Source organism: Dendrobates tinctorius, unplaced genomic scaffold (assembly GCF_039654945.1).
Source record: "Dendrobates tinctorius isolate UK_male_01 unplaced genomic scaffold, ASM3965494v1 ptg000311l, whole genome shotgun sequence".
Taxonomy (NCBI): domain Eukaryota; kingdom Metazoa; phylum Chordata; class Amphibia; order Anura; family Dendrobatidae; genus Dendrobates; species Dendrobates tinctorius.
Window position 1 is genome coordinate 1459584 of NW_027361978.1, and position 27211 is coordinate 1486794.

Genomic DNA, 27211 nt, shown 5'->3' on the forward strand with positions numbered 1-27211 from the left:
GTTGTAGAAGGTTTTCATGGTTTACTCTTGTCATGGTTTGAACAGGGTTTTTGCCCTGCACTCACAGGGTTAAGTGTTCATGGCCTCTTTCTGGATCTGGGAGGAGTATTTATACTCACTCTTTACCACAGTTCTCTGTCAGCTATACTGCTGTTCTGGCTGTGTCTCTGACCTCTGGTGTGCGTGTATTCTGCGTTGCTTGTTTAATTCCCGTGTATGACCCGGTCCGTTCCCACACTCTGTACTCCGTTTCTCATTTCGGCACTATTGTCTTTTCCGGTTCTAACCTCCTGGCTTGGCTATCGTTACTCTGTTACAGTTTGTCCCTATTGTACCGTCCATTGCCCGTTCTGGTTTTCTGACCTATTGCTACGTCCTGACTATCCATTCTGTCTAATCCTTTGGTACTGCATTGCTATCTCGTGCTTTGACCCGGCTTGATCTGGTTTCCGTCTCTGTCTATGCTCCTTGGTTACACTGTCCAGTAGTTACCTTTCTAGGAGTTTCCCTGCAGCTCCTGGCTCTGTGGCGCTTAGGCCACGCCCCCAGCAGTCACATGCTTCAGGTCCTGTGAGCTTGGAGCATGCATTGTCACCACTGAGACCCTGCTCCGCAGGTATCTTTGTGCACCGTCTTTGTACTCAGGACACGCGCACTGGCTCAGTGAGCAAGTGCAGTGCGGTGTTCCTGACAACTCTGACTGATACCTTTTGATGGATGACCCTTCCTATCTGGCTGGTGAAGAGGGGGAAGATTTTTTTTGATGCACTCTGGCTCCCTAGTTATCTGTGTATAGATTACTGTACCTTTTTCTGTCTTGTTGGTGGAGATGCAAGTAATGGGGGAAAGTTTAGTTGGTGCACACTGGCTTGTCTGCTACCAGTGGATAGATGACCCATTCCTGTCTGACTAATGGAGCGCAGTAATGATGGGGAAGGTTTTGTTGGTGCACATTGCCTTCTCTGATACCCACTGATGGATGACCCCTTCCTGTCTGGGTGGTAGAGTGCAGTAATAATGGAGGAAGGTATTTTGGTGCCCCCAGACTTCTCTGATACATGTGGATACATGACCTCTTTCTGTCTGGCTGATGGAGATGCAGTAATGGTGGACCTTTGGATGGACCGTTGAAGATTGTGGCTGATCATGTTCCTTCCTTCATGGCATATTTTAGCAGGTCAATGCCACAATTTACCAAGATTGCATCATCATGGATTGGTCTCAGGAACAAGGTATCAACTTTTCCTTAAGCCCCCGTCACACACAGCGATCTCGCTAGCGAGATTGCTGCTGAGTCACAAGTTTTGTGACGCAACAGCGATCTCAGCAGCGAGATCGCTGTGTGTGACAGGTACTAGCGACCGGGCCCCCTGCCGGGTATCGCTGATCGTGCTGAAATGGCCAGGACTTTTTTTGGATCGTTGGTCTCCCGCTGGCCAGCATGCATCGCTGTGTGTGGCAGGTGGGAGACCAGCGATCAGTGAGCTGGATGCTGGTATCCAAGGTAAATAGAGGGTTTCCAAGCGCCGCGCTGCGCTTAGAAACCCGATGTGTACGTTAGATACCAGCTTGCTGCTGCAGGGAGCTGGTAACTAAGGTAAACAGCGGGTTCCTAAGTGCCGCGCGGCGCTTAGAAACCCGCTGTTTACCTTGGTTACCAGCTCCCTGCACCAGCGCGCTGGTAACTAAGGTACACAGCGACGCGCGCGCGCGTCGACGCTGGTGCTGATCGCTGGTGAGATCTTCCTGTTTGGCAGCTCACCAGCGATCATGTAGCGACACACCAGCGATCCTGACAAGATCATATCGTTGTCGGGATCGCTGGTGAGTCGCTATGTGTGACGGGGCCCTTAGTCTTTATAGTCCCCTGGTCTTAATTCCTTACAGCATCTTTGGGAATCAGGTTGACCTGGCTGTACACAATATAGTAGTATGTCTAAGCTTTCAATAAAAAGCTGGAAGGAAAGTAAAAGCACAATAGAGTCTTATCTGGAGATACCTCTATTCAGATTTTACTGACCAGATAGAGCCCAAACACAGGCTCATAGAAATATTAGCCGCTGCAGATCCACCGGTCTCCTCGTGACCAGCTGGAGTAAAAAAAAATGGGATAAAAAGGTGGATTAACTCCGCGCTGCTTGAAAGATAGAAGTCCAAATGGATATTCAGATGAAAAAGTGGCTTTATTCACCTTTTTATCCCATTTTTTTTTTACTATGTCTAACCTTTGGCAATTGTAATTGACATCCCGTCCAGAGGGCCCAATATTCCCAAAACATTACAGGGTGAAGGTCTCTAGCAATGTGGCCATTTAGTGTATTGCTGTTTCTCTCTTAGATAGTCTCCTCATGGTAGACTTGGACACCTGCTGGATGGTTCCATGTATGATTGGCTCAGATATGCCTTCAGGGAAGAGGCTGAAGTTCACACTTTATTTAATCTGAGGGGCAAAATGGTGTTTTGTTTTGTTTTCTGTAAAGTAAAAACATTGCTAAATTTTCTAGAGAATTGTTTAAAATTAATCCATATTTAATTATCAATATAGAGTTAACACGTCTAACAATTTACAGGTAACACAATGGTATTAAACATAACGCCATGACTAATGTGCTGTCTGTAGGAACCAGAATAAGACTTTGAGGTCACAACAACAGTAGCAAAGCGGTAACAACACTGTCCCAACAAGTTATCTCTGAAAATATATACTCTCACTAATATATACATTTATTCATAAAATAAATAGTCATAAAAAATCATCCAACTTAAGAAATACAAAAAAGTAATGGTCTAAATTGTACATAGCTTTGGATCATCATTTTACACTTGTGAATCGCATCCTGGAAGAAGCAGGGCGACAGGTCTTCAGTGAAAGGTTGGCTTCAAAGTCTTGGTTGGAACAAAACAATTAAGTATAAGATGAGACACGTGAAGGACTTGGTCTGAAGACCAATTGTGGTCAACATGGCCATCACAAGAGTAAAGAGTTGGATTTTCATCCATGGACCAAGACCATTTTTCATCCGTTATCAAGAACAACTTCTTTTCTTTGAAGAACCCAGGTGATCTAGTTCTCTCCAAGATGTGGTGTCTATGAATGTTTTCATCAGGTCCAGATTTCATATCTAGACACTCGCCCCTGCTCTGTGACTACGAACTCGGTGGCCCTGGAAGAGCCAAGCGCCCGCTGCCTATTGCACTCTCCTACTAATGCTCTCCCTGTTTTCCAATAAATTTAAGACCTTTCTATAAACGGAAACAAAGATTACCAGAAGATGAATTAGTACAAAACTTCACATATTTTTATCTTAAAAAAACAACATGAAACTATAATCTAAGCAATTTCTTTCATAGAAAGAAAACAATTATATTTGTGTAGTTATTAAAATGTGGATAGCAGCATTTAAGGGAAGAAAAAACATTTTGATTAGTGCTTTCTGTGCTTTCTGCAGTCCGACCAAATGTTCCCCTCCAGATCCTTCCTGCCCTCTAGTTCTAGCCTCAAACTGTTCCTCGTCAGTATGGTGAAGGGAGCGGACTTTTTTGGCTTGCTACAATTAAACATTGGTCAAAATCTATAGCAAGAAAGTTGTAAATAATTATTATTTCAATGGTTTGTCCATTGCAAGTATTCAGCGGAAGGTACGGAGCAGAAACAACAGTATAAGAAGCCCCATCTTGCACTGCCCGAGAGGCCAACGATCACACACACAGGTCGCAGTCGGGAGAGAACACAACAGTCAGAGCACTTCTCATCAGCTCTGATGGCAGGAGAATACAAAGAGAAGTAGCTGAGCTTGTAAGTGAGGGTTTCACTGAGCTGTAAATCCCTCTGTAACAATCGCCATATCCCAACTATTGCTCAGATAACATATTCTACGAGCACTCAGACAACTCTAGTCGGAGCACTTTCAGACGTGATTTAACATTTTCTTGCACACTCTGTTCAAGGCTTCTCTGCAACCATACAACCATATGGGAACTTCAGTGCAAGATTATGAATCTTGCAAGGATGGAAAGTAATTTGCAATGAAAAAATTTCTGCATGAATGCCCTCAATCATGAAAATGTTGACTCGTGGGATTTCCTGATTACGTCTATTGATGGCTTTACTCAATGATGTGGGTATTCCCTCTTATGTAGGAGGAATGTAACTAATTGCCTGCAACTTACATATCTCAACTCAACAAAAATTCCTGCCCATGGGAAACCCACCGTCACGTTATACTCCGGATACAAGTATGGCTGCTTAGGCGTGGCTGCATCATTTAACTATGCTTTATATACTTCTAAAGCTTGGAGTATGTTTGTCTCCATGAATTCGGCATTGTAGAAGACAGGCAGTGTTTTTGTGCTACAGTAGAACTGGATCTGGAATGTTAACATCGGAGACTCTTATCCGTCAGAACCTTCTCTAACAGTCGGAAACTATCATCTGAAAGTAGATAGTGACGCAATTTTACATCTACGTTCCGCTTCGTGGTAACATGCTAGAACGTTTCCTTTGTTCGGCACTCTGTATCAACAGTAGGTTTCAAGGTATTTCCACTTAAGTGAAAGGCTACTTTCCCTGCGCATCTTGGGACAGCCAAGAATCTGTAGGACACTAGTCAGTTAAAGGTCTTTGTCATATTGAAAGGACTCAGTGAGCCAAGCCTGGACAACAGTCTCTAGTTGATGGTTCAGAAGAGTCTTATCCATGAATCCTTGCTTATTTGCATGTGTGGACATCGTAAACCCTTACACACTCCTGACAGCTGACGTAGCAACACCAATGAAAGATGCAATGACATTTTTCTTTTCTTTTCTCAGTCCTCGTGTTGTGTCCTCGTCCGCAGCATAAGAGATCGCACCCATCAATCCCGTGAGAGGTGACATTGCATATCCTGTCTCGTGTTCCAAAAGAGCCCGTCTCAGGGTTGGGCTCACAAAAGTTAGGAGAGCTCTCATAGTAAATGAGATCACGCTCAGTTGGAGGCTTGAAGAAAGTATATTTTGGTCGAAGCGTCTCAACCCAACCACGGGATTCACGATGCTTCTCCACGACCATCTCTGACGCACTGTCATACTTGTCCTTGAGATAGTCTCCAATCATTCTGAAATCTGGTTGTGACCACCAACATGTCTTTACCTCGCAGCTTCCTGACAGCCCGTGACACTTGCATTTAAGATGTCTGTGATCTGTGATAGACTGTAGACGAAGAAGGAAACAAGAAGGGCTTTAGTCAACAATCCCACGATCAGTAATATACCAAAGAGCAATTAGTTAAGACTGGGACAGATAAATTGTCCCCTCTCTTTTTCAGGAGACACCAATTTGTCAGTGGGGTAAACTTTTCCTTATTGTGGGACTGCTATTGAAAATATTGGACTTTCCTTAGAACAGGAACTTTGTACAAAGATAAGTCAAAGTTACTTACTGTTCTTCCTGCTTCATTGTTGTGTCTGTTCATTGCTGAACGAGCGTCTAGTCTGTTCTCACGAGCGTCTACAAATTCTCGAGACACCATGCTCCCAAAGTCCATGTCTTCACTGCAGCCACCCCATTTCCATCCTTCACCCGGGGGACCCTTGTGATGGTTGTCGCATCCACAGATTGTCGCAGATCCCTCTGCACAGGCTCTGGTTACAGCAAACGCCACTCCAGCGGAGGCAATGGCGTGAACAAAGGCAGACTCTCGTGTCGCTGGAAATAAAGGAAGGAAAGTTAGACAAGAATTTGAATCTGTTCATGAAGACAGTAAATCTCAGTGTGCTTGTACACGACGGGGGACGGAGAGCGCTGAGCTTCTCGTCAGTAGTCACAATTCTTATATTAGCTATATTATATTCTTATATTAATTCCAGACCAAAATGACATATGGCACCAAATACTCAGGACATCAGGCGGCTGCAAAGATCAGAACCAGTGCGCCTGAAGATGCATGCTGATCGAAATCGGTAGCTCTAGGAGATCTAGTACTGCCCAACTATAGACACTGAATGGATTGGAGGCATCCTAGATGTAGTGAATCTAAGCTGGCTATTAGATAACTGTCAGCTCAAAGTTCAGCTATGTCTCCCGACTCCTCCAACTGGCTCAGCGCTCCTGTGCTCGCTATGAGAGATCGGCTGCCAGAATTGCCTCTTTGCCAAAAAATAAGATAGGTGATTGGGTTCCACCCACCCCATCCTTATGTTTCCAATAGACTATGTCAGGGGACAGTGGGGAACCCAACATACACTTTACATGGTAGACTAATCCAGCTGACACTGGAGGGTTTAGGCAATTTTTACCTAATGGGTATGATGGCCTTAAGACTTTGAGCATGTCACTTGTGAAACTAGAGAAACCCAATAAGACTTAGTATTTTGACAGACGTCTTGAAAACGGAGGTAATAGCTGGAAAGCTTCAAAGCTGAGCAGGTCTGCACAATGATTGGTGACTAAGATTACACAGGTGATCGTGTGGACACCAGCAGATAATCATGTAACCGCTGAATGATGCGATCGTAAATCACGACGAACAATGCCAGAGAAGTGTTTACACCGGACGAGAACAGTGAAGGGAATGGCTGAATATCGATGGTTACATTATAACATTGGGGCCTGTTCACACACTAACCCCTCTGGGCCTTGAATGTCCACGCCTCCTATTTGCAAGTCTAAGGCTGGTTTCACATAAGTGTTTCGTGCGCATCCATGCGCATGCATCATGCGTACCTATGTTTAACATGGCGCACACATAGTCTTGCGTTTGCATGTGTTCGTCTGCGCTTTCGTGCGCATGCGTTTTTTCCAGGTGTGCGTCTAGACGCGCCGGACGCAACATGCTGCATTTTTGGGTCCGCCCAAAAGCGTCAAAAAAATGCCTGTGTACGCTTGATCACGGAATGCATCAAAACAACGCATTACAGTCGATGGGAACGCAGGCGTGCGCATGAACATGCGTTTGCCTGCATTTGCGTACGCATGCGTTTTAAGAGTAAACATGTCTAGACACTGGTTTAAACCAACCCTACACAAAGAAACATTGAAATGTGAGTATAAAACCTAATGTCTGACTGGACTTTTTTTCTCCATTTATAACGCATGCGCATAAAAAACGCAAACGCATGCAATAACGCATGAGCGTTTCTACTTGCGCACAATGCACTGCGCACAAAGACGCAAATGTGAAACTAGCCTAAGTGTTGAACAATCTCCATTTACACCACAGGCTGAACGGGACTCTTATTGCTCGCTTTCATGCACAAGGAATGAGCATTATTGGACACATCGCTCAGTCACTCAACCCCATCACAGGCCAGGATCATCGTGAGCGAGGACCTCAAAGTTACAATCCGACGGATTATCATCCAGTGAAAATGCACGAGTATCCACCTGTCTATGAGAGTGTCAGTGTGAGTATACGTGTGTCTATGAGAGTGTCAGTGTGAGTATACGTGTGTCTATGAGAGTGTCAGTGTGAGTATACGTGTGTCTATGAGAGTGTCAGTGTGAGTAGACGTGTGTCTATGAGAGTCAGTGTGAGTATACGTGTGTCTATGAGAGTGTCAGTGTGAGTATACGTGTGTCTATGAGAGTGTCAGTGTGAGTATACGTGTGTCTATGAGAGTCAGTGTGAGTATACGTGTGTCTATGAGAGTGTCAGTGTGAGTATACGTGTGTCTATGAGAGTCAGTGTGAGTATACGTGTGTCTATGAGAGTCAGTGTGAGTATACGTGTGTCTATGAGAGTGTCAGTGTGAGTATACGTGTGTCTATGAGAGTCAGTGTGAGTATACGTGTGTCTATGAGAGTGTCAGTGTGAGTATACGTGTGTCTATGAGAGTCAGTGTGAGTATACGTGTGTCTATGAGAGTGTCAGTGTGAGTATACGTGTGTCTATGAGAGTGTCAGTGTGAGTATACGTGTGTCTATGAGAGTGTCAGTGAGTATACGTGTGTCTATGAGAGTCAGTGTGAGTATACGTGTGTCTATGAGAGTGTCAGTGTGAGTATACGTGTGTCTATGAGAGTCAGTGTGAGTATACGTGTGTCTATGAGAGTGTCAGTGTGAGTATACGTGTGTCTATGAGAGTCAGTGTGAGTATACGTGTGTCTATGAGAGTGTCAGTGTGAGTATACGTGTGTCTATGAGAGTGTCAGTGTGAGTATTCGTGTGTCTATGAGAGTGTCAGTGTGAGTATACGTGTGTCTATGAGAGTGTCAGTGTGAGTATACGTGTGTCTATGAGAGTGTCAGTGTGAGTAGACGTGTGTCTATGAGAGTCAGTGTGAGTATACGTGTGTCTATGAGAGTGTCAGTGTGAGTATACGTGTGTCTATGAGAGTCAGTGTGAGTATACGTGTGTCTATGACAGTGTCAGTGTGAGTATACGTGTGTCTATGAGAGTGTCAGTGTGAGTATTCGTGTGTCTATGAGAGTGTCAGTGTGAGTATACGTGTGTCTATGAGAGTGTCAGTGTGAGTATACGTGTGTCTATGAGAGTGTCAGTGTGAGTAGACGTGTGTCTATGAGAGTCAGTGTGAGTATACGTGTGTCTATGAGAGTGTCAGTGTGAGTATACGTGTGTCTATGAGAGTCAGTGTGAGTATACGTGTGTCTATGACAGTGTCAGTGTGAGTATACGTGTGTCTATGACAGTGTCAGTGTGAGTATACGTGTGTCTATGAGAGTGTCAGTGTGAGTATTCGTGTGTCTATGAGAGTGTCAGTGTGAGTATGCGTGTGTCTATGACAGTGTCAGTGTGAGTATACGTGTGTCTATGAGAGTGTCAGTGTGAGTATACGTGTGTCTATGAGAGTGTCAGTGTGAGTATACGTGTGTCTATGAGAGTGTCAGTGTGAGTATTCGTGTGTCTATGAGAGTGTCAGTGTGAGTATGCGTGTGTCTATGACAGTGTCAGTGTGAGTATACGTGTGTCTATGAGAGTGTCAGTGTGAGTATATGTGTGTCTATGAGAGTGTCAGTGTGAGTATGCGTGTGTCTATGACAGTGTCAGTGTGAGTATACGTGTGTCTATGAGAGTGTCAGTGTGAGTATTTGTGTGTCTATGAGAGTGTCAGTGTGAGTATACGTGTGTCTATGAGAGTCAGTGTGAGTATATGTGTGTCTATGAGAGTGTCAGTGTGAGTATGCGTGTGTCTATGACAGTGTCAGTGTGAGTATACGTGTGTCTATGAGAGTGTCAGTGTGAGTATTTGTGTGTCTATGAGAGTGTCAGTGTGAGTATACGTGTGTCTATGAGAGTGTCTGTGTGAGTATACGTGTGTCTATGAGAGTGTCTGTCTGTGTGAGTATACGTGTGTCTATGAGAGTGTGAGTGTGAGTATACGTGTGTCTATGAGAGTGTCGGTGTGAGTATACGTGTGTCTATGAGAGTGTCAGTATACATGTAAGTATTGGTGTGAGTGCAGACGTGTCTCTTGTCAGTGTGAGTATACGTGTGTTTATGAGAGTGTCCGTGTGAGTATACGTGTGTCTATGAGAGTGTCGGTGTGAGTATACGTGTGTCTATGACAGTGTCAGTGTGAGTATACATGTCTATGAGAGTGTTGGTGTGAGTATACGTGTGTCTATGAGAGTGTGGGATGTGAGTATACGTGTGTCTATGAGAGTGTCAGTGTGAGTATACGTGTGTCTATGAGTGTCAGTGTGAGTATACGTGTGTCTATGAGTGTCAGTGTGAGTATACGTGTGTCTATGAGTGTCAGTGTGAGTATACGTGTGTCTATGAGAGTGTCGGTGTGAGTATACGTGTGTCTATGAGAGTGTCGGTGTGAGTATACGTGTGTCTATGAGAGTGTCGGTGTGAGTATACGTATGTCTATGAGTGTCAGTGTGAGTATACGTGTGTCTATGAGAGTGTCGGTGTGAGTATCGTGTGTCTATGAGAGTGTCAGTATACATGTAAGTATTGGTGTGAGTGCAGACGTGTCTCTTGTCAGTGTGAGTATACGTGTGTTTATGGGAGTGTCAGTGTGAGTATACGTGTGTCTATGAGAGTGTCCGTGTGAGTATACGTGTGTCTATGAGAGTGTCGGTGTGAGTATACGTGTGTCTATGACAGTGTCAGTGTGAGTATACATGTCTATGAGAGTGTTGGTGTGAGTATACGTGTGTCTATGAGAGTGTGGGATGTGAGTATACGTGTGTCTATGAGAGTGTCGGTGTGAGTATACGTGTGTCTATGAGAGTGTCGGTGTGAGTATACGTGTGTCTATGAGAGTGTCAGTGTGAGTATACGTGTGTCTATGAGAGTGTTGGTGTGAGTATACGTGTGTCTATGAGAGTGTCGGTGTGAGTATACGTGTGTCTATGAGAGTCAGTGTGAGTATACGTGTGTCTATGAGAGTGTTGGTGTGAGTATACGTGTGTCTATGAGAGTGTCGGTGTGAGTATACGTGTGTCTATGAGAGTCAGTGTGAGTATACGTGTGTCTATGAGAGTGTCGGTGTGAGTATACGTGTGTCTATGAGAGTGTCGGTGTGAGTATACGTGTGTCTATGAGAGTGTCAGTGTGAGTATACGTGTGTCTATGAGAGTGTCAGTGTGAGTATACGTGTGTCTATGAGAGTGTCAGTGTGAGTATACGTGTGTCTATGAGAGTGTCAGTGTGAGTATACGTGTGTCTATGAGTGTCAGTGTGAGTATACGTGTGTCTATGAGTGTGTCGGTGTGAGTATACGTGTGTCTATGAGAGTGTCGGTGTGAGTATACGTGTGTCTATGAGAGTGTCGGTGTGAGTATACGTGTGTCTATGAGAGTGTCTGTCGGTGTGAGTATACGTGTGTCTATGAGAGTGTCGGTGTGAGTATACGTGTGTCTATGAGAGTGTCGGTGTGAGTATACGTGTGTCTATGAGAGTGTCGGTGTGAGTATACGTGTGTCTATGAGAGTGTCTGTCTGTGTGAGTATACGTGTGTCTATGAGAGTGTCGGTGTGAGTATACGTGTGTCTACGAGAGTGTCGGTGTGAGTATACGTGCGTCTATGAGAGTGTCAGTATACATGTAAGTATTGGTGTGAGTGCAGACGTGTCTCTTGTCAGTGTGAGTATACGTGTGTTTATGAGAGTGTCAGTGTGAGTATACGTGTGTCTATGAGAGTGTCCGTGTGAGTATACGTGTGTCTATGAGAGTGTCGGTGTGAGTATACGTGTGTCTATGACAGTGTCAGTGTGAGTATACGTGTGTCTATGAGAGTGTCGGTGTGAGTATACGTGTGTCTATGAGAGTGTCGGTGTGAGTATACGTGTGTCTATGACAGTGTCAGTGTGAGTATACGTGTGTCTATGAGAGTGTCCGTGTGAGTATACGTGTGTCTATGAGAGTGTCGGTGTGAGTATACGTGTGTCTATGACAGTGTCAGTGTGAGTATACGTGTGTCTATGAGAGTGTCGGTGTGAGTATACGTGTGTCTATGAGAGTGTTGGTGTGAGTATACGTGTGTCTATGAGAGTGTTGGTGTGAGTATACGTGTGTCTATGAGAGTGTTGGTGTGAGTATACGTGTGTCTATGAGAGTGTTGGTGTGAGTATACGTGTGTCTATGAGAGTGTCGGTGTGAGTATACATGTCTATGAGAGTGTTGGTGTGAGTATGCGTGTGTCTATGAGAGTGTTGGTGTGAGTATACGTGTGTCTATGAGAGTGTCGGTGTGAGTATACGTGTGTCTATGACAGTGTCAGTGTGAGTATACGTGTGTCTATGAGAGTGTTGGTGTGAGTATACGTGTGTCTATGAGAGTGTTGGTGTGAGTATACGTGTGTCTATGAGAGTGTTGGTGTGAGTATACGTGTGTCTATGAGAGTGTCAGTGTGAGTATACGTGTGTCTATGAGAGTGTCGGTGTGAGTATACGTGTGTCTATGACAGTGTCAGTGTGAGTATACATGTCTATGAGAGTGTTGGTGTGAGTATGCGTGTGTCTATGAGAGTGTTGGTGTGAGTATACGTGTGTCTATGAGAGTGTGGGATGTGAGTATACGTGTGTCTATGAGAGTGTCGGTGTGAGTATACGTGTGTCTATGAGAGTGTCGGTGTGAGTATACGTGTGTCTATGAGAGTGTCAGTGTGAGTATACGTGTGTCTATGAGAGTGTCGGTGTGAGTATACGTGTGTCTATGAGAGTGTCGGTGTGAGTATACGTGTGTCTATGACAGTGTCAGTGTGAGTATACGTGTGTCTATGAGAGTGTCGGTGTGAGTATACGTGTGTCTATGAGAGTGTCGGTGTGAGTATACGTGTGTCTATGAGAGTGTCAGTGTGAGTATACGTGTGTCTATGAGAGTGTCGGTGTGAGTATACGTGTGTCTATGAGAGTGTCGGTGTGAGTATACGTGTGTCTATGAGAGTGTCGGTGTGAGTATACGTGTGTCTATGAGAGTGTCGGTGTGAGTATACGTGTGTCTATGAGAGTGTCAGTGTGAGTATACGTGTGTCTATGAGAGTGTCGGTGTGAGTATACGTGTGTCTATGAGAGTGTCGGTGTGAGTATACGTGTGTCTATGAGAGTGTCAGTAGAGTATACGTGTGTCTATGAGAGTGTCGGTGTGAGTATACGTGTGTCTATGAGAGTCGGTGTGAGTATACGTGTGTCTATGAGAGTGTCGGTGTGAGTATACGTGTGTCTATGAGAGTGTCGGTGTGAGTATACGTGTGTCTATGAGAGTGTCGGTGTGAGTATACGTGTGTCTATGAGAGTGTCGGTGTGAGTATACGTGTGTCTATGAGAGTGTTGGTGTGAGTATACGTGTGTCTATGAGAGTGTCGGTGTGAGTATACGTGTGTCTATGAGAGTGTCGGTGTGAGTATACGTGTGTCTATGAGAGTGTCAGTACATGTAAGTATTGGTGTGAGTGCACACGTGTCTGTTGTTGTCAGTGTGAGCACATATGTGAATGGTTGTGTACTGTCTCTTTGTGAATAGATCCCTCAGTGACGGTCACGTTGGCCGGTGTCGATCTTCTCAGAGTTGGCACACGATACCTCAGTCGTTATGATTACACTGATGGGATTGTCCGCCTCTCGGCTCGCTGTCAGGACTCTGTTTGTTTTTTAACAATAGAACATAGAACAAATGCTAAAAATACCGTTACCCTGAACTCAATCCAGAAAGTTTCTGTCACCAGTGAACCTTCTCCATAATGAAGTTATCAAGCCAAGTTCTGGCCGCTGCCAGGTATTCACATGAGCAGAGAGCAGGCTGCGACGTGACCGGACAGAAAGACCCGGACCTGACTGTCCTTGTCTCAGCCCCTCCGTAACCACCAGGTGTGAGGAGCAATGTACCTGACACCGGGAATAACATGTCAATAAGTAGCATGGGGACCTCATGTAAAAGTACGGACTCCTGATCTGGAAGTGGAAAAGTTGTATTGTGACACAACTGCCCTGGACGTCTCATGAAGAAGTGTCGCCCCGTCTCAGAGTCACAGGCATGAACTATGCATGTTTGACAGCCGTGTAGATGGATCTGTGATGACTCCAGGATGGGTTCTTGGCTTTATGGTTTCATCAGGTACAGAGGTGAGATCTTCCATTGCTGCTCATCGATATGATCCTGGCATTTACGACTGTGAACAATTTCTACTTGTGGACAGTGATTTCAATCATTGTAGGCATCTTGCAGTTTTGCTTCCCGAGAGAAGAAAATATTGGAACCTGGTAGAAGCTGTCTCTTTCTGTGGCGCCGGTAGTAGCTGGGCTCAGTGTGCGCCGCATATACAGATCATTATATCAGACTAATTATATCTGGATTCTAAAAATCCAAGAAAAAGAGTCAGAACTGATGATTCACAGCAGTGGAAGACAAGGGGTGAAAAGGTCTCCAATCCCATCCCCTGATCAATAGGATATCTACTTGTGACAAGTGAAAATTGGAAGAAAAATGTGGGGACAATAGGGCTGCCCCAGGTCCACCTGAGGGCTGAATGGGAGATTGTGTCTGAGAGGTCTGGTCACATGTGACAATTCCCCTTAACCCTGCCCGACCGGTATGGCAAATCGTCCTTATTACCTGCTGGGAGAATGAATCCCCCTTTGTGCTGGCACTGTCACGCCATGTTAAAAGCACAAAGGCTCCAGATATTTTATATGAAATTCACCCTCAGCAGTGATTAGCAAGGACCAACTAAGTCATAGCAACCTAGAACTATGCATTGGAAGGGCCTCGTTGTCGGCCAAAAGGGAAATCCCTATTGAAATGGTTTCATAAAACAATCTAAAGGGCGTGTGAATTGTGGGCGAGCGTTCCTACTTTTTTATCTTCGGCTTAATCTCATGGTCTTGGAGATATTGTGTTTGCAGCATATCCCAGCAGGGAGTGGACCTGGGTCTCCCGTCAACTTCTTCTACAGAGACTTTTCCAAAAAATGCTGGTGCCATCGCCTCCCACAGAAAAGAGAAACATGGATTCATGAAAAGAGGAGCACCCCAAACACATCCTGAATGGTCACCATTCCTCTTCCTCAGGTCATAGCTCATAACCTCGAGTCTAGGGTCGGCTTTCTGACTCCTGCAGATTATTACAACTTGGCACTTTCAGGCAGTGAACTCCGGAAGGAAAAGTTGATGGCTGATTGATGGCCTCTGCTAGACCAAGTACCAGTGTACTTTTTGTACCCACAACAAAAAAGCTAACAAAGTTACCGGCCTACCTCATATATTCATAACACAACAGCTTACCGAGTTACCAGTCTACCTCATATATCCATAACACAACAGCTTACCGGGTTACCGGCCTGCCTCATATATCCATAACACAACAGCTTACCGGGTTACCGGCCTGCCTCATATATCCATAACACAACAGCTTACCGAGTTACCGGCCTGCCTCATATATCCATAACACAACAGCTTACCGAGTTACCGGCCTACCTCATATATCCATAACACAACAGCTTACCGAGTTACCAGCCTGCCTCATATATCCATAACACAACAGCTTACCGAGTTACTGGCCTACCTCATATATCCATAACACAACAGCTTACCGAGTTACTGGCCTACCTCATATATCCATAACACAACAGCTTACCGAGTTACTGGCCTACCTCATATATCCATAACACAACAGCTTACCGAGTTACTGGCCTACCTCATATATCCATAACACAACAGCTTACCGAGTTACCGGCCTGCCTCATATATCCATAACACAACAGCTTACCGAGTTACTGGCCTACCTCATATATCCATAACACAACAGCTTACCGAGTTACTGGCCTACCTCATATATCCATAACACAACAGCTTACCGAGTTACCAGCCTACCTCATATATCCATAACACAACAGCTTACCGAGTTACCGGCCTGCCTCATATATCCATAACACAACAGCTTACCGAGTTACCGGCCTACCTCATATATCCATAACACAACAGCTTACCGAGTTACCGGCCTACCTCATATATCCATAACACAACAGCTTACCGGGTTACCGGCCTACCTCATATATCCATAACACAACAGCTTACCGAGTTACCGGCCTACCTCATATATCCATAACACAACAGCTTACCGAGTTACCGGCCTACCTCATATATCCATAACACAACAGCTTACCGAGTTACCGGCCTACCTCATATATCCATAACACAACAGCTTACCGAGTTACCGGCCTGCCTCATATATCCATAACACAACAGCTTACCGAGTTACCGGCCTACCTCATATATCCATAACACAACAGCTTACCGAGTTACCGGCCTACCTCATATATCCATAACACAACAGCTTACCGAGTTACCGGCCTACCTCATATATCCATAACACAACAGCTTACCGAGTTACCGGCCTACCTCATATATCCATAACACAACAGCTTACCGAGTTACCGGCCTACCTCATATATCCATAACACAACAGCTTACCGAGTTACCGGCCTACCTCATATATCCATAATACAATAGCTTACCGAGTTACCAGCCTGCCTCATATATCCATAACACAACAGCTTACCGAGTTACCAGCCTACCTCATATATCCATAACACAACAGCTTACCGAGTTACCGGCCTACCTCATATATCCATAACACAACAGCTTACCGAGTTACCGGCCTACCTCATATATCCATAACACAACAGCTTACCGAGTTACCAGCCTACCTCATATATCCATAACACAACAGCTTACCGAGTTACCGGCCTACCTCATATATCCATAACACAACAGCTTACCGAGTTACCGGCCTACCTCATATATCCATAATACAATAGCTTACCGAGTTACCGGCCTACCTCATATATCCATAACACAACAGCTTACCGAGTTACCGGCCTACCTCATATATCCATAACACAACAGCTTACCGAGTTACCGGCCTACCTCATATATCCGTAACACAACAGCTTACCGAGTTACCGGCCTACCTCATATATCCATAACACAACAGCTTACCGAGTTACCAGCCTGCCTCATATACCCATAACACAACAGCTTACCGAGTTACCAGCCTACCTCATATATCCATAACACAACAGCTTACCGAGTTACCAGCCTACCTCATATATCCATAACACAACAGCTTACCGAGTTACCGGCCTACCTCATATATCCATAACAGAACAGCTTACCGAGTTACCGGCCTACCTCATATATCCATAACACAACAGCTTACCGAGTTACCGGCCTACCTCATATATCCATAACACAACAGCTTACCGAGTTACCGGCCTACCTCATATATCCATAACACAACAACTTACCGAGTTACCAGCCTGCCTCATATATCCATAACACAACAGCTTACCGAGTTACCGGCCTACCTCATATATCCATAACACAACAGCTTACCGAGTTACCAGCCTACCTCATATATCCATAACACAACAGCTTACCGAGTTACCAGCCTACCTCATATATCCATAACACAACAGCTTACCGAGTTACCAGCCTGCCTCATATATCCATAACACAACAGCTTACCGAGTTACCGGCCTGCCTCATATATCCATAATACAACAGCTTACCGAGTTACAGGCCTACCTCATATATCCATAACAGAACAGCTTACCGAGTTACCGGCCTACCTCATATATCCATAACACAACAGCTTACCGAGTTACCAGCCTGCCTCATATATCCATAACACAACAGCTTACCGAGTTACCAGCCTACCTCATATATCCATAACACAACAGCTTACCGAGTTACCGGCCTGCCTCATATATCCATAACACAACAGCTTACCGAGTTACCGGCCTACCTCATATATCCATAACACAACAGCTTACCGAGTTACCAGCCTGCCTCATATATCCATAACACAACAGCTTACCGAGTTACCGGCCTACCTCATATATCCATAACACAACAGCTTACCGAGTTACCAGCCTGCCTCATATATCCATAACACAACAGCTTACCGAGTTACCAGCCTACCTCATATATCCATAACACAACAGCTTACCGAGTTACCAGCCTGCCTCATATATCCATAACACAACAGCTTACCGAGTTACCGGCCTACCTCATATATCCATAATACAACAGCTTACCGAGTTACCGGCCTACCTCATATATCCATAATACAATAGCTTACCGAGTTACCAGCCTGCCTCATATATCCATAACACAACAGCTTACCGAGTTACCAGCCTACCTCATATATCCATAACACAACAGCTTACCGAGTTACCAGCCTGCCTCATATATCCATAATACAATAGCTTACCGAGTTACCAGCCTACCTCATATATCCATAACACAACAGCTTACCGAGTTACCAGCCTACCTCATATATCCATAACACAACAGCTTACCAAGTTACCGGCCTACCTCATATATCCATAACACAACAGCTTACCGAGTTACCGGCCTACCTCATATATCCATAACACAACAGCTTACCGAGTTACCAGCCTGCCTCATATATCCATAATACAATAGCTTACCGAGTTACCGGCCTACCTCATATATCCATAACACAACAGCTTACCGAGTTACCAGCCTACCTCATATATCCATAACACAACAGCTTACCGAGTTACCGGCCTACCTCATATATCCATAACACAACAGCTTACCGAGTTACCAGCCTACCTCATATATCCATAACACAACAGCTTACCGAGTTACCGGCCTACCTCATATATCCATAACACAACAGCTTACTGAGTTACCGGCCTACCTCATATATCCGTAACACAACAGCTTACCGAGTTACCAGCCTGCCTCATATATCCATAATACAACAGCTTACTGAGTTACCGGCCTGCCTCATATATCCATAACACAACAGCTTACCGAGTTACCGGCCTACCTCATATATCCGTAACACAACAGCTTACCGAGTTACCGGCGTACCTCATATATTCGTAACACAACAGCTTACCGAGTTACCGGCCTACCTCATATATCCATAACACAACAGCTTACCGAGTTACCAGCCTACCTCATATATCCATAACACAACAGCTTACCGAGTTACCAGACTACCTCATATATCCATAACACAACAGCTTACCGAGTTACCAGCCTGCCTCATACATCCATAACACAACAGCTTACCGAGTTACCGGCCTACCTCATATATCCATAACACAACAGCTTACCGAGTTACCAGCCTGCCTCATACATCCATAACACAACAGCTTACCGAGTTACCAGCCTACCTCATATATTCATAACACAACAGCTTACCGAGTTACCAGCCTACCTCATATATCCATAACACAACAGCTTACCGAGTTACCAGACTACCTCATATATCCATAACACAACAGCTTACCGAGTTACCAGCCTGCCTCATACATCCATAACACAACAGCTTACCGAGTTACCGGCCTACCTCATATATCCATAACACAACAGCTTACCGAGTTACCGGCCTACCTCATATATCCATAATACAATAGCTTACCGAGTTACCAGCCTACCTCATATATCCATAACACAACAGCTTACCGAGTTACCGGCCTGCCTCATATATCCATAACACAACAGCTTACCGAGTTACCAGCCTACCTCATATATCCATAACACAACAGCTTACCGAGTTACCGGCCTACCTCATATATCCATAACACAACAGCTTACCGAGTTACCGGCCTACCTCATATATCCATAACACAACAGCTTATCGAGTTACCAGCCTGCCTCATATATCCATAACACAACAGCTTATCGAGTTATCGGCTTACCTCATATATCCATAACACAACAGCTTACCGAGTTACCGGCCTACCTCATATATCCATAACACAACAGCTTATCGAGTTATCGGCTTACCTCATATATCCATAACACAACAGCTTACCGAGTTACCGGCCTACCTCATATATCCATAACACAACAGCTTATTGAGTTACCAGCCTGCCTCATATATCCATAACACAACAGCTTATCTAGTTATCGGCTTACCTCATATATCCATAACACAACAGCTTACCGAGTTACCGGCCTACCTCATATATCCATAACACAACAGCTTACCGAGTTACCGGCCTACCTCATATATCCATAACACAACAGCTTACCGAGTTACCGGCCTACCTCATATATCCATAACACAACAGCTTACCGAGTTACCGGCCAACCTCATATATCCATAACACAACAGCTTACCGAGTTACCAGCCTGCCTCATATATCCATAACACAACAGCTTACCGAGTTACCGGCCTGCCTCATATATCCATAATACAATAGCTTACCGAGTTACCGGCCTACCTCATATATCCATAACACAACAGCTTACCGAGTTACCGGCCTACCTCATATATCCATAACACAACAGCTTACCGAGTTACCGGCCAACCTCATATATCCATAACACAACAGCTTACCGAGTTACCGGCCTACCTCATATATCCATAATACAATAGCTTACCGAGTTACCGGCCTACCTCATATATCCATAACACAACAGCTTACCGAGTTACCGGCCTACCTCATATATCCATAACACAACAGCTTACCGAGTTACCGGCCAACCTCATATATCCATAACACAACAGCTTACCGAGTTACCGGCCTGCCTCATATATCCATAATACAATAGCTTACCGAGTTACCGGCCTACCTCATATATCCATAACACAACAGCTTACCGAGTTACCGGCCTACCTCATATATCCATAACACAACAGCTTACCGAGTTACCGGCCTACCTCATATATCCATAACACAACAGCTTACCGAGTTACCGGCCTACCTCATATATCCATAACACAACAGCTTACCGAGTTACCGGCCTACCTCATATATCCGTAACACAACAGCTTACCGAGTTACCGGCCTACCTCATATATCCGTAACACAACAGCTTACCGAGTTACCGGCCTACCTCATATATCCCTAACACAACAGCTTACCGAGTTACCGGCCTACCTCATATATCCGTAACACAACAGCTTACCGAGTTACCGGCCTACCTCATATATCCATAATACAACAGCTTACCGAGTTACCGGCCTACCTCATATATCCATAATACAACAGCTTACCGAGTTACCGGCCTACCTCATATATCCATAACACAACAGCTTACCGAGTTACCGGCCTACCTCATATATCCATAACACAACAGCTTACCAAGTTACCGGCCTACCTCATATATCCATAATACAACAGCTTACCGAGTTACCGGCCTACCTCATATATCCATAATACAACAGCTTACCGAGTTACCGGCCTACCTCATATATCCATAACACAACAGCTTACCGAGTTACCGGCCTACCTCATATATCCATAACACAACAGCTTACCGAGTTACCGGCCTGCCTCATATATCCATAACACAACAGCTTACCGAGTTACCGGCCTGCCTCATATATCCATAATACAATAGCTTACCGAGTTACCAGCCTACCTCATATATCCATAACACAACAGCTTACCGAGTTACCGGCCTACCTCATATATCCATAACACAACAGCTTACCGAGTTACCAGCCTGCCTCATATATCCATAATACAATAGCTTACCGAGTTATCGGCTTACCTCATATATCCATAACACAACAGCTTACCGAGTTACCGGCCTACCTCATATATCCATAACACAACAGCTTACCGAGTTACCGGCCTACCTCATATATCCATAACACAACAGCTTACCGAGTTACCGGCCTACCTCATATATCCATAACACAACAGCTTACCGAGTTACCGGCCTACCTCATATATCCATAACACAACAGCTTACCGAGTTACCAGCCTACCTCATATATCCATAACACAATAGCTTACCGAGTTACCGGCCTACCTCATATATCCATAACACAATAGCTTACCGAGTTACCAGCCTACCTCATATATCCATAACACAACAGCTTACCGAGTTACCAGCCTACCTCATATATCCATAACACAACAGCTTACCGAGTTACCGGCCTGCCTCATATATCCATAATACAATAGCTTACCGAGTTACCGGCCTACCTCATATATCCATAATACAACAGCTTACCGAGTTACCGGCCTACCTCATATATCCATAACACAACAGCTTACCGAGTTACCGGCCTGCCTCATATATCCATAATACAATAGCTTACCGAGTTACCGGCCTACCTCATATATCCATAATACAACAGCTTACCGAGTTACTGGCCTACCTCATATATCCATAACACAACAGCTTACCGAGTTACCGGCCTACCTCATATATCCGTAACACAACAGCTTACCGAGTTACCGGCCTACCTCATATATCCATAACACAACAGCTTACCGAGTTACCGGCCTACCTCATATATCCATAACACAACAGCTTACCGGGTTACCGGCCTACCTCATATATCCATAATACAACAGCTTACCGAGTTACCGGCCTACCTCATATATCCATAACACAACAGCTTACCGAGTTACCGGCCTACCTCATACATCCATAACACAACAGCTTACCGAGTTACCAGCCTGCCTCATACATCCATAACACAACAGCTTACCGAGTTACCGGCCTACCTCATATATCCATAACACAACAGCTTACCGAGTTACCGGCCTGCCTCATATATCCATAATACAATAGCTTACCGAGTTACCAGCCTACCTCATATATCCATAACACAACAGCTTACCGAGTTACCGGCCTACCTCATATATCCATAACACAACAGCTTACCGAGTTACCTGCCTGCCTCATATATCCATAATACAATAGCTTACCGAGTTACCAGCCTACCTCATATATCCATAACACAACAGCTTACCGAGTTACCAGCCTGCCTCATATATCCATAATACAATAGCTTACCGAGTTACCGGCCTACCTCATATATCCATAACACAACAGCTTACCGAGTTACCGGCCTACCTCATATATCCATAACACAACAGCTTGCACCTAGGATTTCACTCTGATTGAGGGCCTTTGCCGGCTTCCACAGTGTTTTCTTTGACTGGTCTCCCTAAGGTCAGTGATTGTTTCGTGATGTTGGTCTACTAGGCATTGCTCCCACCTAGCCAGAATCCTACTCCACACTGATGAGGGGCAACACCCCGAAATAGCTGTCTGTGGATGGATACCTGGCCTTGGTATTTCCCTTGTCATATCTGTAAACTCGTAAAGAGCTGGATATTGACTTAAAGGGCCATTTAATATGGTGGTAATGGTGGTTTCCGAAAGGAGCCACTCCTTGGCTGGGTCCTTCCCTGGAGGAAGATCTGGCTAGTCCAATGTTTGAGACTCTTAAATGAGGCTCCACGGACTTTATTTGCATATTCATATTTCCCAGGGAGCAATGCACCTAGGATTTCACTCTGATTGAGCGCCTTTGCCGGCTGCCGCAGTGTTTTCTTTGACTGGTCTCCCTGAGGTTAGTGATTGTTTCGTGATACCAGTGACTGAGGTGTAGTAAGTTCTTATTTTAATAGTCTTTATTTGTAACTGTTGTACAGGATATATTGTATTTTGTCTCCTTTTGTAATATCTTCTGTATTTTTGTAAACACTGCCTATATTTTCTGGAGTAAATCTATAAAATTTACTAGTTTCATTTTCCTTGCTCTATGAATGAACCGCCATGTCGCCCGTGCTAAACTACGCTATCATGTGGGTGGGCTCCTGACCCAATATTGGTTTTAATGTCAAACGAGGAGCTGGTGGCAGCAAAGTGTTCTGGGGGATTTGGGAGGCCCTGGCAGTGATGGAACAGAGGTCTATGTGTTTATTTCGGGCCTAAGACTGGGGATATACATACCGCCCTCACTGCAGAGTGCCCAATAGCCAGTACACAGCAAGGCAGACTTTCTGGTAACTACTTATCCTAGGTTTAGTTCCCTGACTGACCTGAGGGTAAGAGGAGCGCCAGAGTACTGCAAGTTCCGAACAGGAACTGAGAGTGGGATAGACAAATAAGTCCTTGACATACAAGACAGGCAAAACTGAGAGCTGAGGGCTGCAATCCTCAGCTGTCAGCATCAGCGAAGCTGGTTATCAAGAATAGAGGAGTCTCCACACCGATTTTTTAAATTATTTATATAAATAATTTTAAAAAATGGCATGGGGTTCCCCCCAATTTTTGATCCTCAGGCTGATAAGGTGCCATGGATATTGGCCCTCCCACCCTCAAAATAGTAGCTCGCAGCTGTCCAGAAAAGGCGCATCTATTACATGCATCATTATTGGCACTTTGCCTGACTCTTCTCACTTGCCCTGTGACCTTCATATTGTCCGGTGACATCAAGCCCATGGCTTAGTAATGGAGATGCGCCTATAACACACCTATCCATTACTAATCCAAAAGTTGTATGGTAAATAAAGAAATAGCCAGAATAAAGTCCTTTATTAGAAATAAGACTAAATACACTTTTACTTTTTATTTAAAAATAACAAACACAGTTATATTCACCTAACACCCATTCAATTGAAGCACCCGTCTCCTGTAATAAAACAAAAAACAAACATATCCCTCACCTGTCCGTCATTCTGTCCCATGCCATAATCCATGTCTGGGGACAAACAGCTTTCAACCTGGATGTTGACAAGATGCAACCATCCAAGCTGAGAGCCACAGATGAATGAGATGCTGCCAGTGCAGCATCAGTGACCAGCGTTGAATTCATCAAGGTTACCACCGGTCACTGAGACTTCGTTCCCAGCTAGGCCCCTGAACTGCGGTGACCTCTGGTGAGATCACTGCTAGCACAGTGAGAAAAAGTCTCAAAGTGAAACGCTGATCTCAGAGTTCACTGAGAGGAAGAAAGATTTCTCCTGGTGAACTGCAGTGAATTCACCTTAGCACCGTGAGACTTTTTCTCACTGTGCTAGCGGTGATCAAACCGAGGTCAATGCAATTCAGGGGCCCATCTTGGAATGCAGGCTCAGAGACCAGCTCTCAGCCTGGAAGGTCGCATCTTGTCACCGTCCAGGATTAAAACTGTTTATCCCCATACATGGATTACGGCGTAGGACAGACCATCGGAAAGATGATGGATATTATTGTTTTATTACAGGAGACGAGGGCTTCAATGGAATGGGTGTCAGGTGAGTATAACTGTGTTTGTTATTTTTAAATAAAAAAGTAAAAGTGTTTTGTTTTATTTCAAATAAAATACTTTATACTTGCTGTGTGTTTATTTACAATATGACTACAGGATTAATAATGGATAGGTGTCTTATAGGGGGCTTGAAGTCCCCAGACAATACAGAGGTGATATCAACCCCACAAATATGAACCCAACTTGCCACCGCCAAAGGGCAAATCGAAAGAGCTGGGCAAAGTGTCAGAATTGAGAATACCAGCCCCCAGTTGTCTGCTTTTGCTTGGCTGGTTGTCAAAAATGGAGGGGTCCCCACACAGTTTTTTAAAATAATTTATTTACATAATTAATATAAAACAGCATAGGACCCCTCTATTCTTGAAAACCAGCCTTGCTAACGCTGACAGCTGAGGATTTCAGCCCTCAGCTGTCAGTTTTGCCTGGCTAGTTATCGAAAATACAGGGGAAGCCACACCGTTTTTGGTATTAGCGGCAGCAGGCGCAGGCTGATGGGAGCAGTAGTCCCATCAGCCGACGCCAGTGACCTGAGGTAAACTTTTTACCTCCGATCATAGCTGCTGGCTCATGCTCTCATTTCACAGCATGGGAACCGTGGCTGTCTGACTGTCTGTAATGGTTTTACTGCCGATGAGATACAGTGTTTGAGGAGCTTCACAATGTCTGACCATGTACGTAATCATGGCTGCATCACGAGACCACGATTCCTCTGCTAGACCGAGTTACCAGTCTACCTTCTGTACTCACAAGAAACTTTCTAACCGAGATAGCAGCCTACCTTCTCTTCCCACAACAAACCAACCAAATGAGTTGCTAGCCTATCTTTTGATCTAGCTTCCAGGATAATAAATTTTTATTCCAAAATGTAGATATAAAATTCCATACACAGCTTTCTCCCCATATGCAAACAGCTGTGAAAAAGATAAACAAAGGATCGAAATGCGTAGCTGAGTCAGTGCCCGACACACATCAAATTGCATATGGGGAGAAAGCTGTGTATGGAATTTTATATCTACATTTTGGAATAAAAATGTATTATCCTGGAAGCTGGAACTTTTCTTCTTTCCTGTCTAGAATCAACTTTCGTCTGGATCCAGACGAGGTTCCGGCTCCGGCTGTGGTTGGCAAGCTGGCTAGGGCTTTTTTTCAGCCCGCTTTTTATATGTGTGTTTATCTTTTGATCTCACAACAAACCAACTAACCAAGTTACCAGCCTATCAGTAATTAATATTTCTATATTTTATAAATGTCCTCATTTTATGGCAGATTTTGTACAATCCCAGAAATCTGCTGTCACCTCCCCTCCATGCCGGCAGGTCCAATAATTTATTCTCTGTAGGAAAATAGACAAATCAGGTGACTGTAAGTTAATTTCCGCATGTTGGAATCCTTTCAGCCATGTCACATTGATGACCAGTTTATTCCTTATTATACCATGCTTTCTAGATTCCACCACTTAATGTCCATACACAGCAGGTGACCGCGTCCGGTACTTGTGAGGTCCTCTCAGTAATTAAAATCACGCAGCTTCTTTCCTTTTCTTCAGATATATCAGCAATCTGTAGTTGATCATGATGTTTCCAAAGTCACTAAATTTTATAGTCAGTTTTGGTAAATGAATGACACTGGATATTTTAGATATAAATCTGCACTAAACTGATGACTTCGGAGAATATTCAATAGTTACGCTATGTATGACGAGGGGTGACATTATGTAAAACTAATTGACACAACAACAGACCACAATTTGTGGCTTACAGAGGAGATTTGGTGACATTGAGGAACCCCTTGGAGTACTCTCCCAGGGATGTCTCGATTAGTGATGAGCTGTGACTAATATAACACATGCACAAAAAGGTCCCAAAGTAAAGGCATTAAGGAATATTCCAGGGTAACCGGCAGCTCTTTCTCCAGTGCCCTGGAGCAATGATCTGCAGCCCAGTGTAAGGGGCACAAGTCACTGACAATGGGGGGAATGTGCCGACTAGAGGCTCATTTCTGTCCTTCATTCTCCATTCCTGAATAAAGCTGGAAATTTAAATTGGCTCCGGTAAAAGAGCGGGAGTGCAAAAGCCTCACAACTAGACAAGACTTTGATTTCTACAGAAGATCTAAAGAATGAGGAGCCTTCATCTCGCTACTGGCTGTAGGCTTTTTAGCTGTCCTTGTGTTTCCTTGGATACAGCTGTCTGGTCAATGTAAAGGTAGCCCTAGAACAGGGATCCCCAACCTGTAGCTCGGGAGCCACATGTGGCTCGAGATCTCATGAATTGTGGCTCGCGGCTGTCTGCCAGCTTGGTGCATTAGCTCCTGGTCTAGCAAAGAGCTATGAAGAACGCATCTCAAAATGGTGAATCTTGAGAGTAGCCCGGCACAGAAAAGCAGATCTGGATGCACATATACGGGTCTTAGGGGTTTAGAGGTAATTTAAGGATGGAGTGCTGGAGACAGGATGATACTACCGGTCAGAGGAGGTGCTTGAAGCCGGATATGACAGTGTGGTGGGAGTGCTGGATGGGAGAATACTGAAGGGGAAGATTGTGCGAACCCTTGGATCTTGGTATACTGCTTCTGTGGAATAGCTTTTGCTGTCATTCCATAATAGGACCTTTGGTTGCCACTAATGTGAGGGAGTGTGGGAGCTGGATTTGGCTCGTGACCATCTCTCAAAGCTGAACATGGCTCGTGACCCTCTGTCAGAGCTAGATGTGGCTCTCAAGGTCAGAAAAGTTGGGGACCGCTGCCCTAGAATGACAGTCTGAGAATCCTCAATTCT

At 44.6% G+C, this 27211-nt stretch overlaps 1 protein-coding gene across 3 annotated transcripts in view; it reads right to left on the reverse strand.

Moving 5' to 3' along the window:
- Positions 1 to 2508: 2508 nt before the first annotated feature.
- WNT3A (Wnt family member 3A) overlaps positions 2509 to 27211 on the reverse strand; it is a 204450-nt gene continuing 179747 nt past the window's right edge. For all 3 annotated transcript variants that reach the window (XM_073561026.1, XM_073561027.1, XM_073561028.1), the window contains 2 exons: positions 5418 to 5683; positions 2509 to 5188 (listed from right to left, as the gene is read on the reverse strand). In XM_073561026.1, the coding sequence (XP_073417127.1) occupies positions 4709 to 5188; positions 5418 to 5683 (746 nt within the window). In that variant the 3' untranslated portion in view covers positions 2509 to 4708. The remainder of the gene's footprint in view (positions 5189 to 5417; positions 5684 to 27211) is intronic.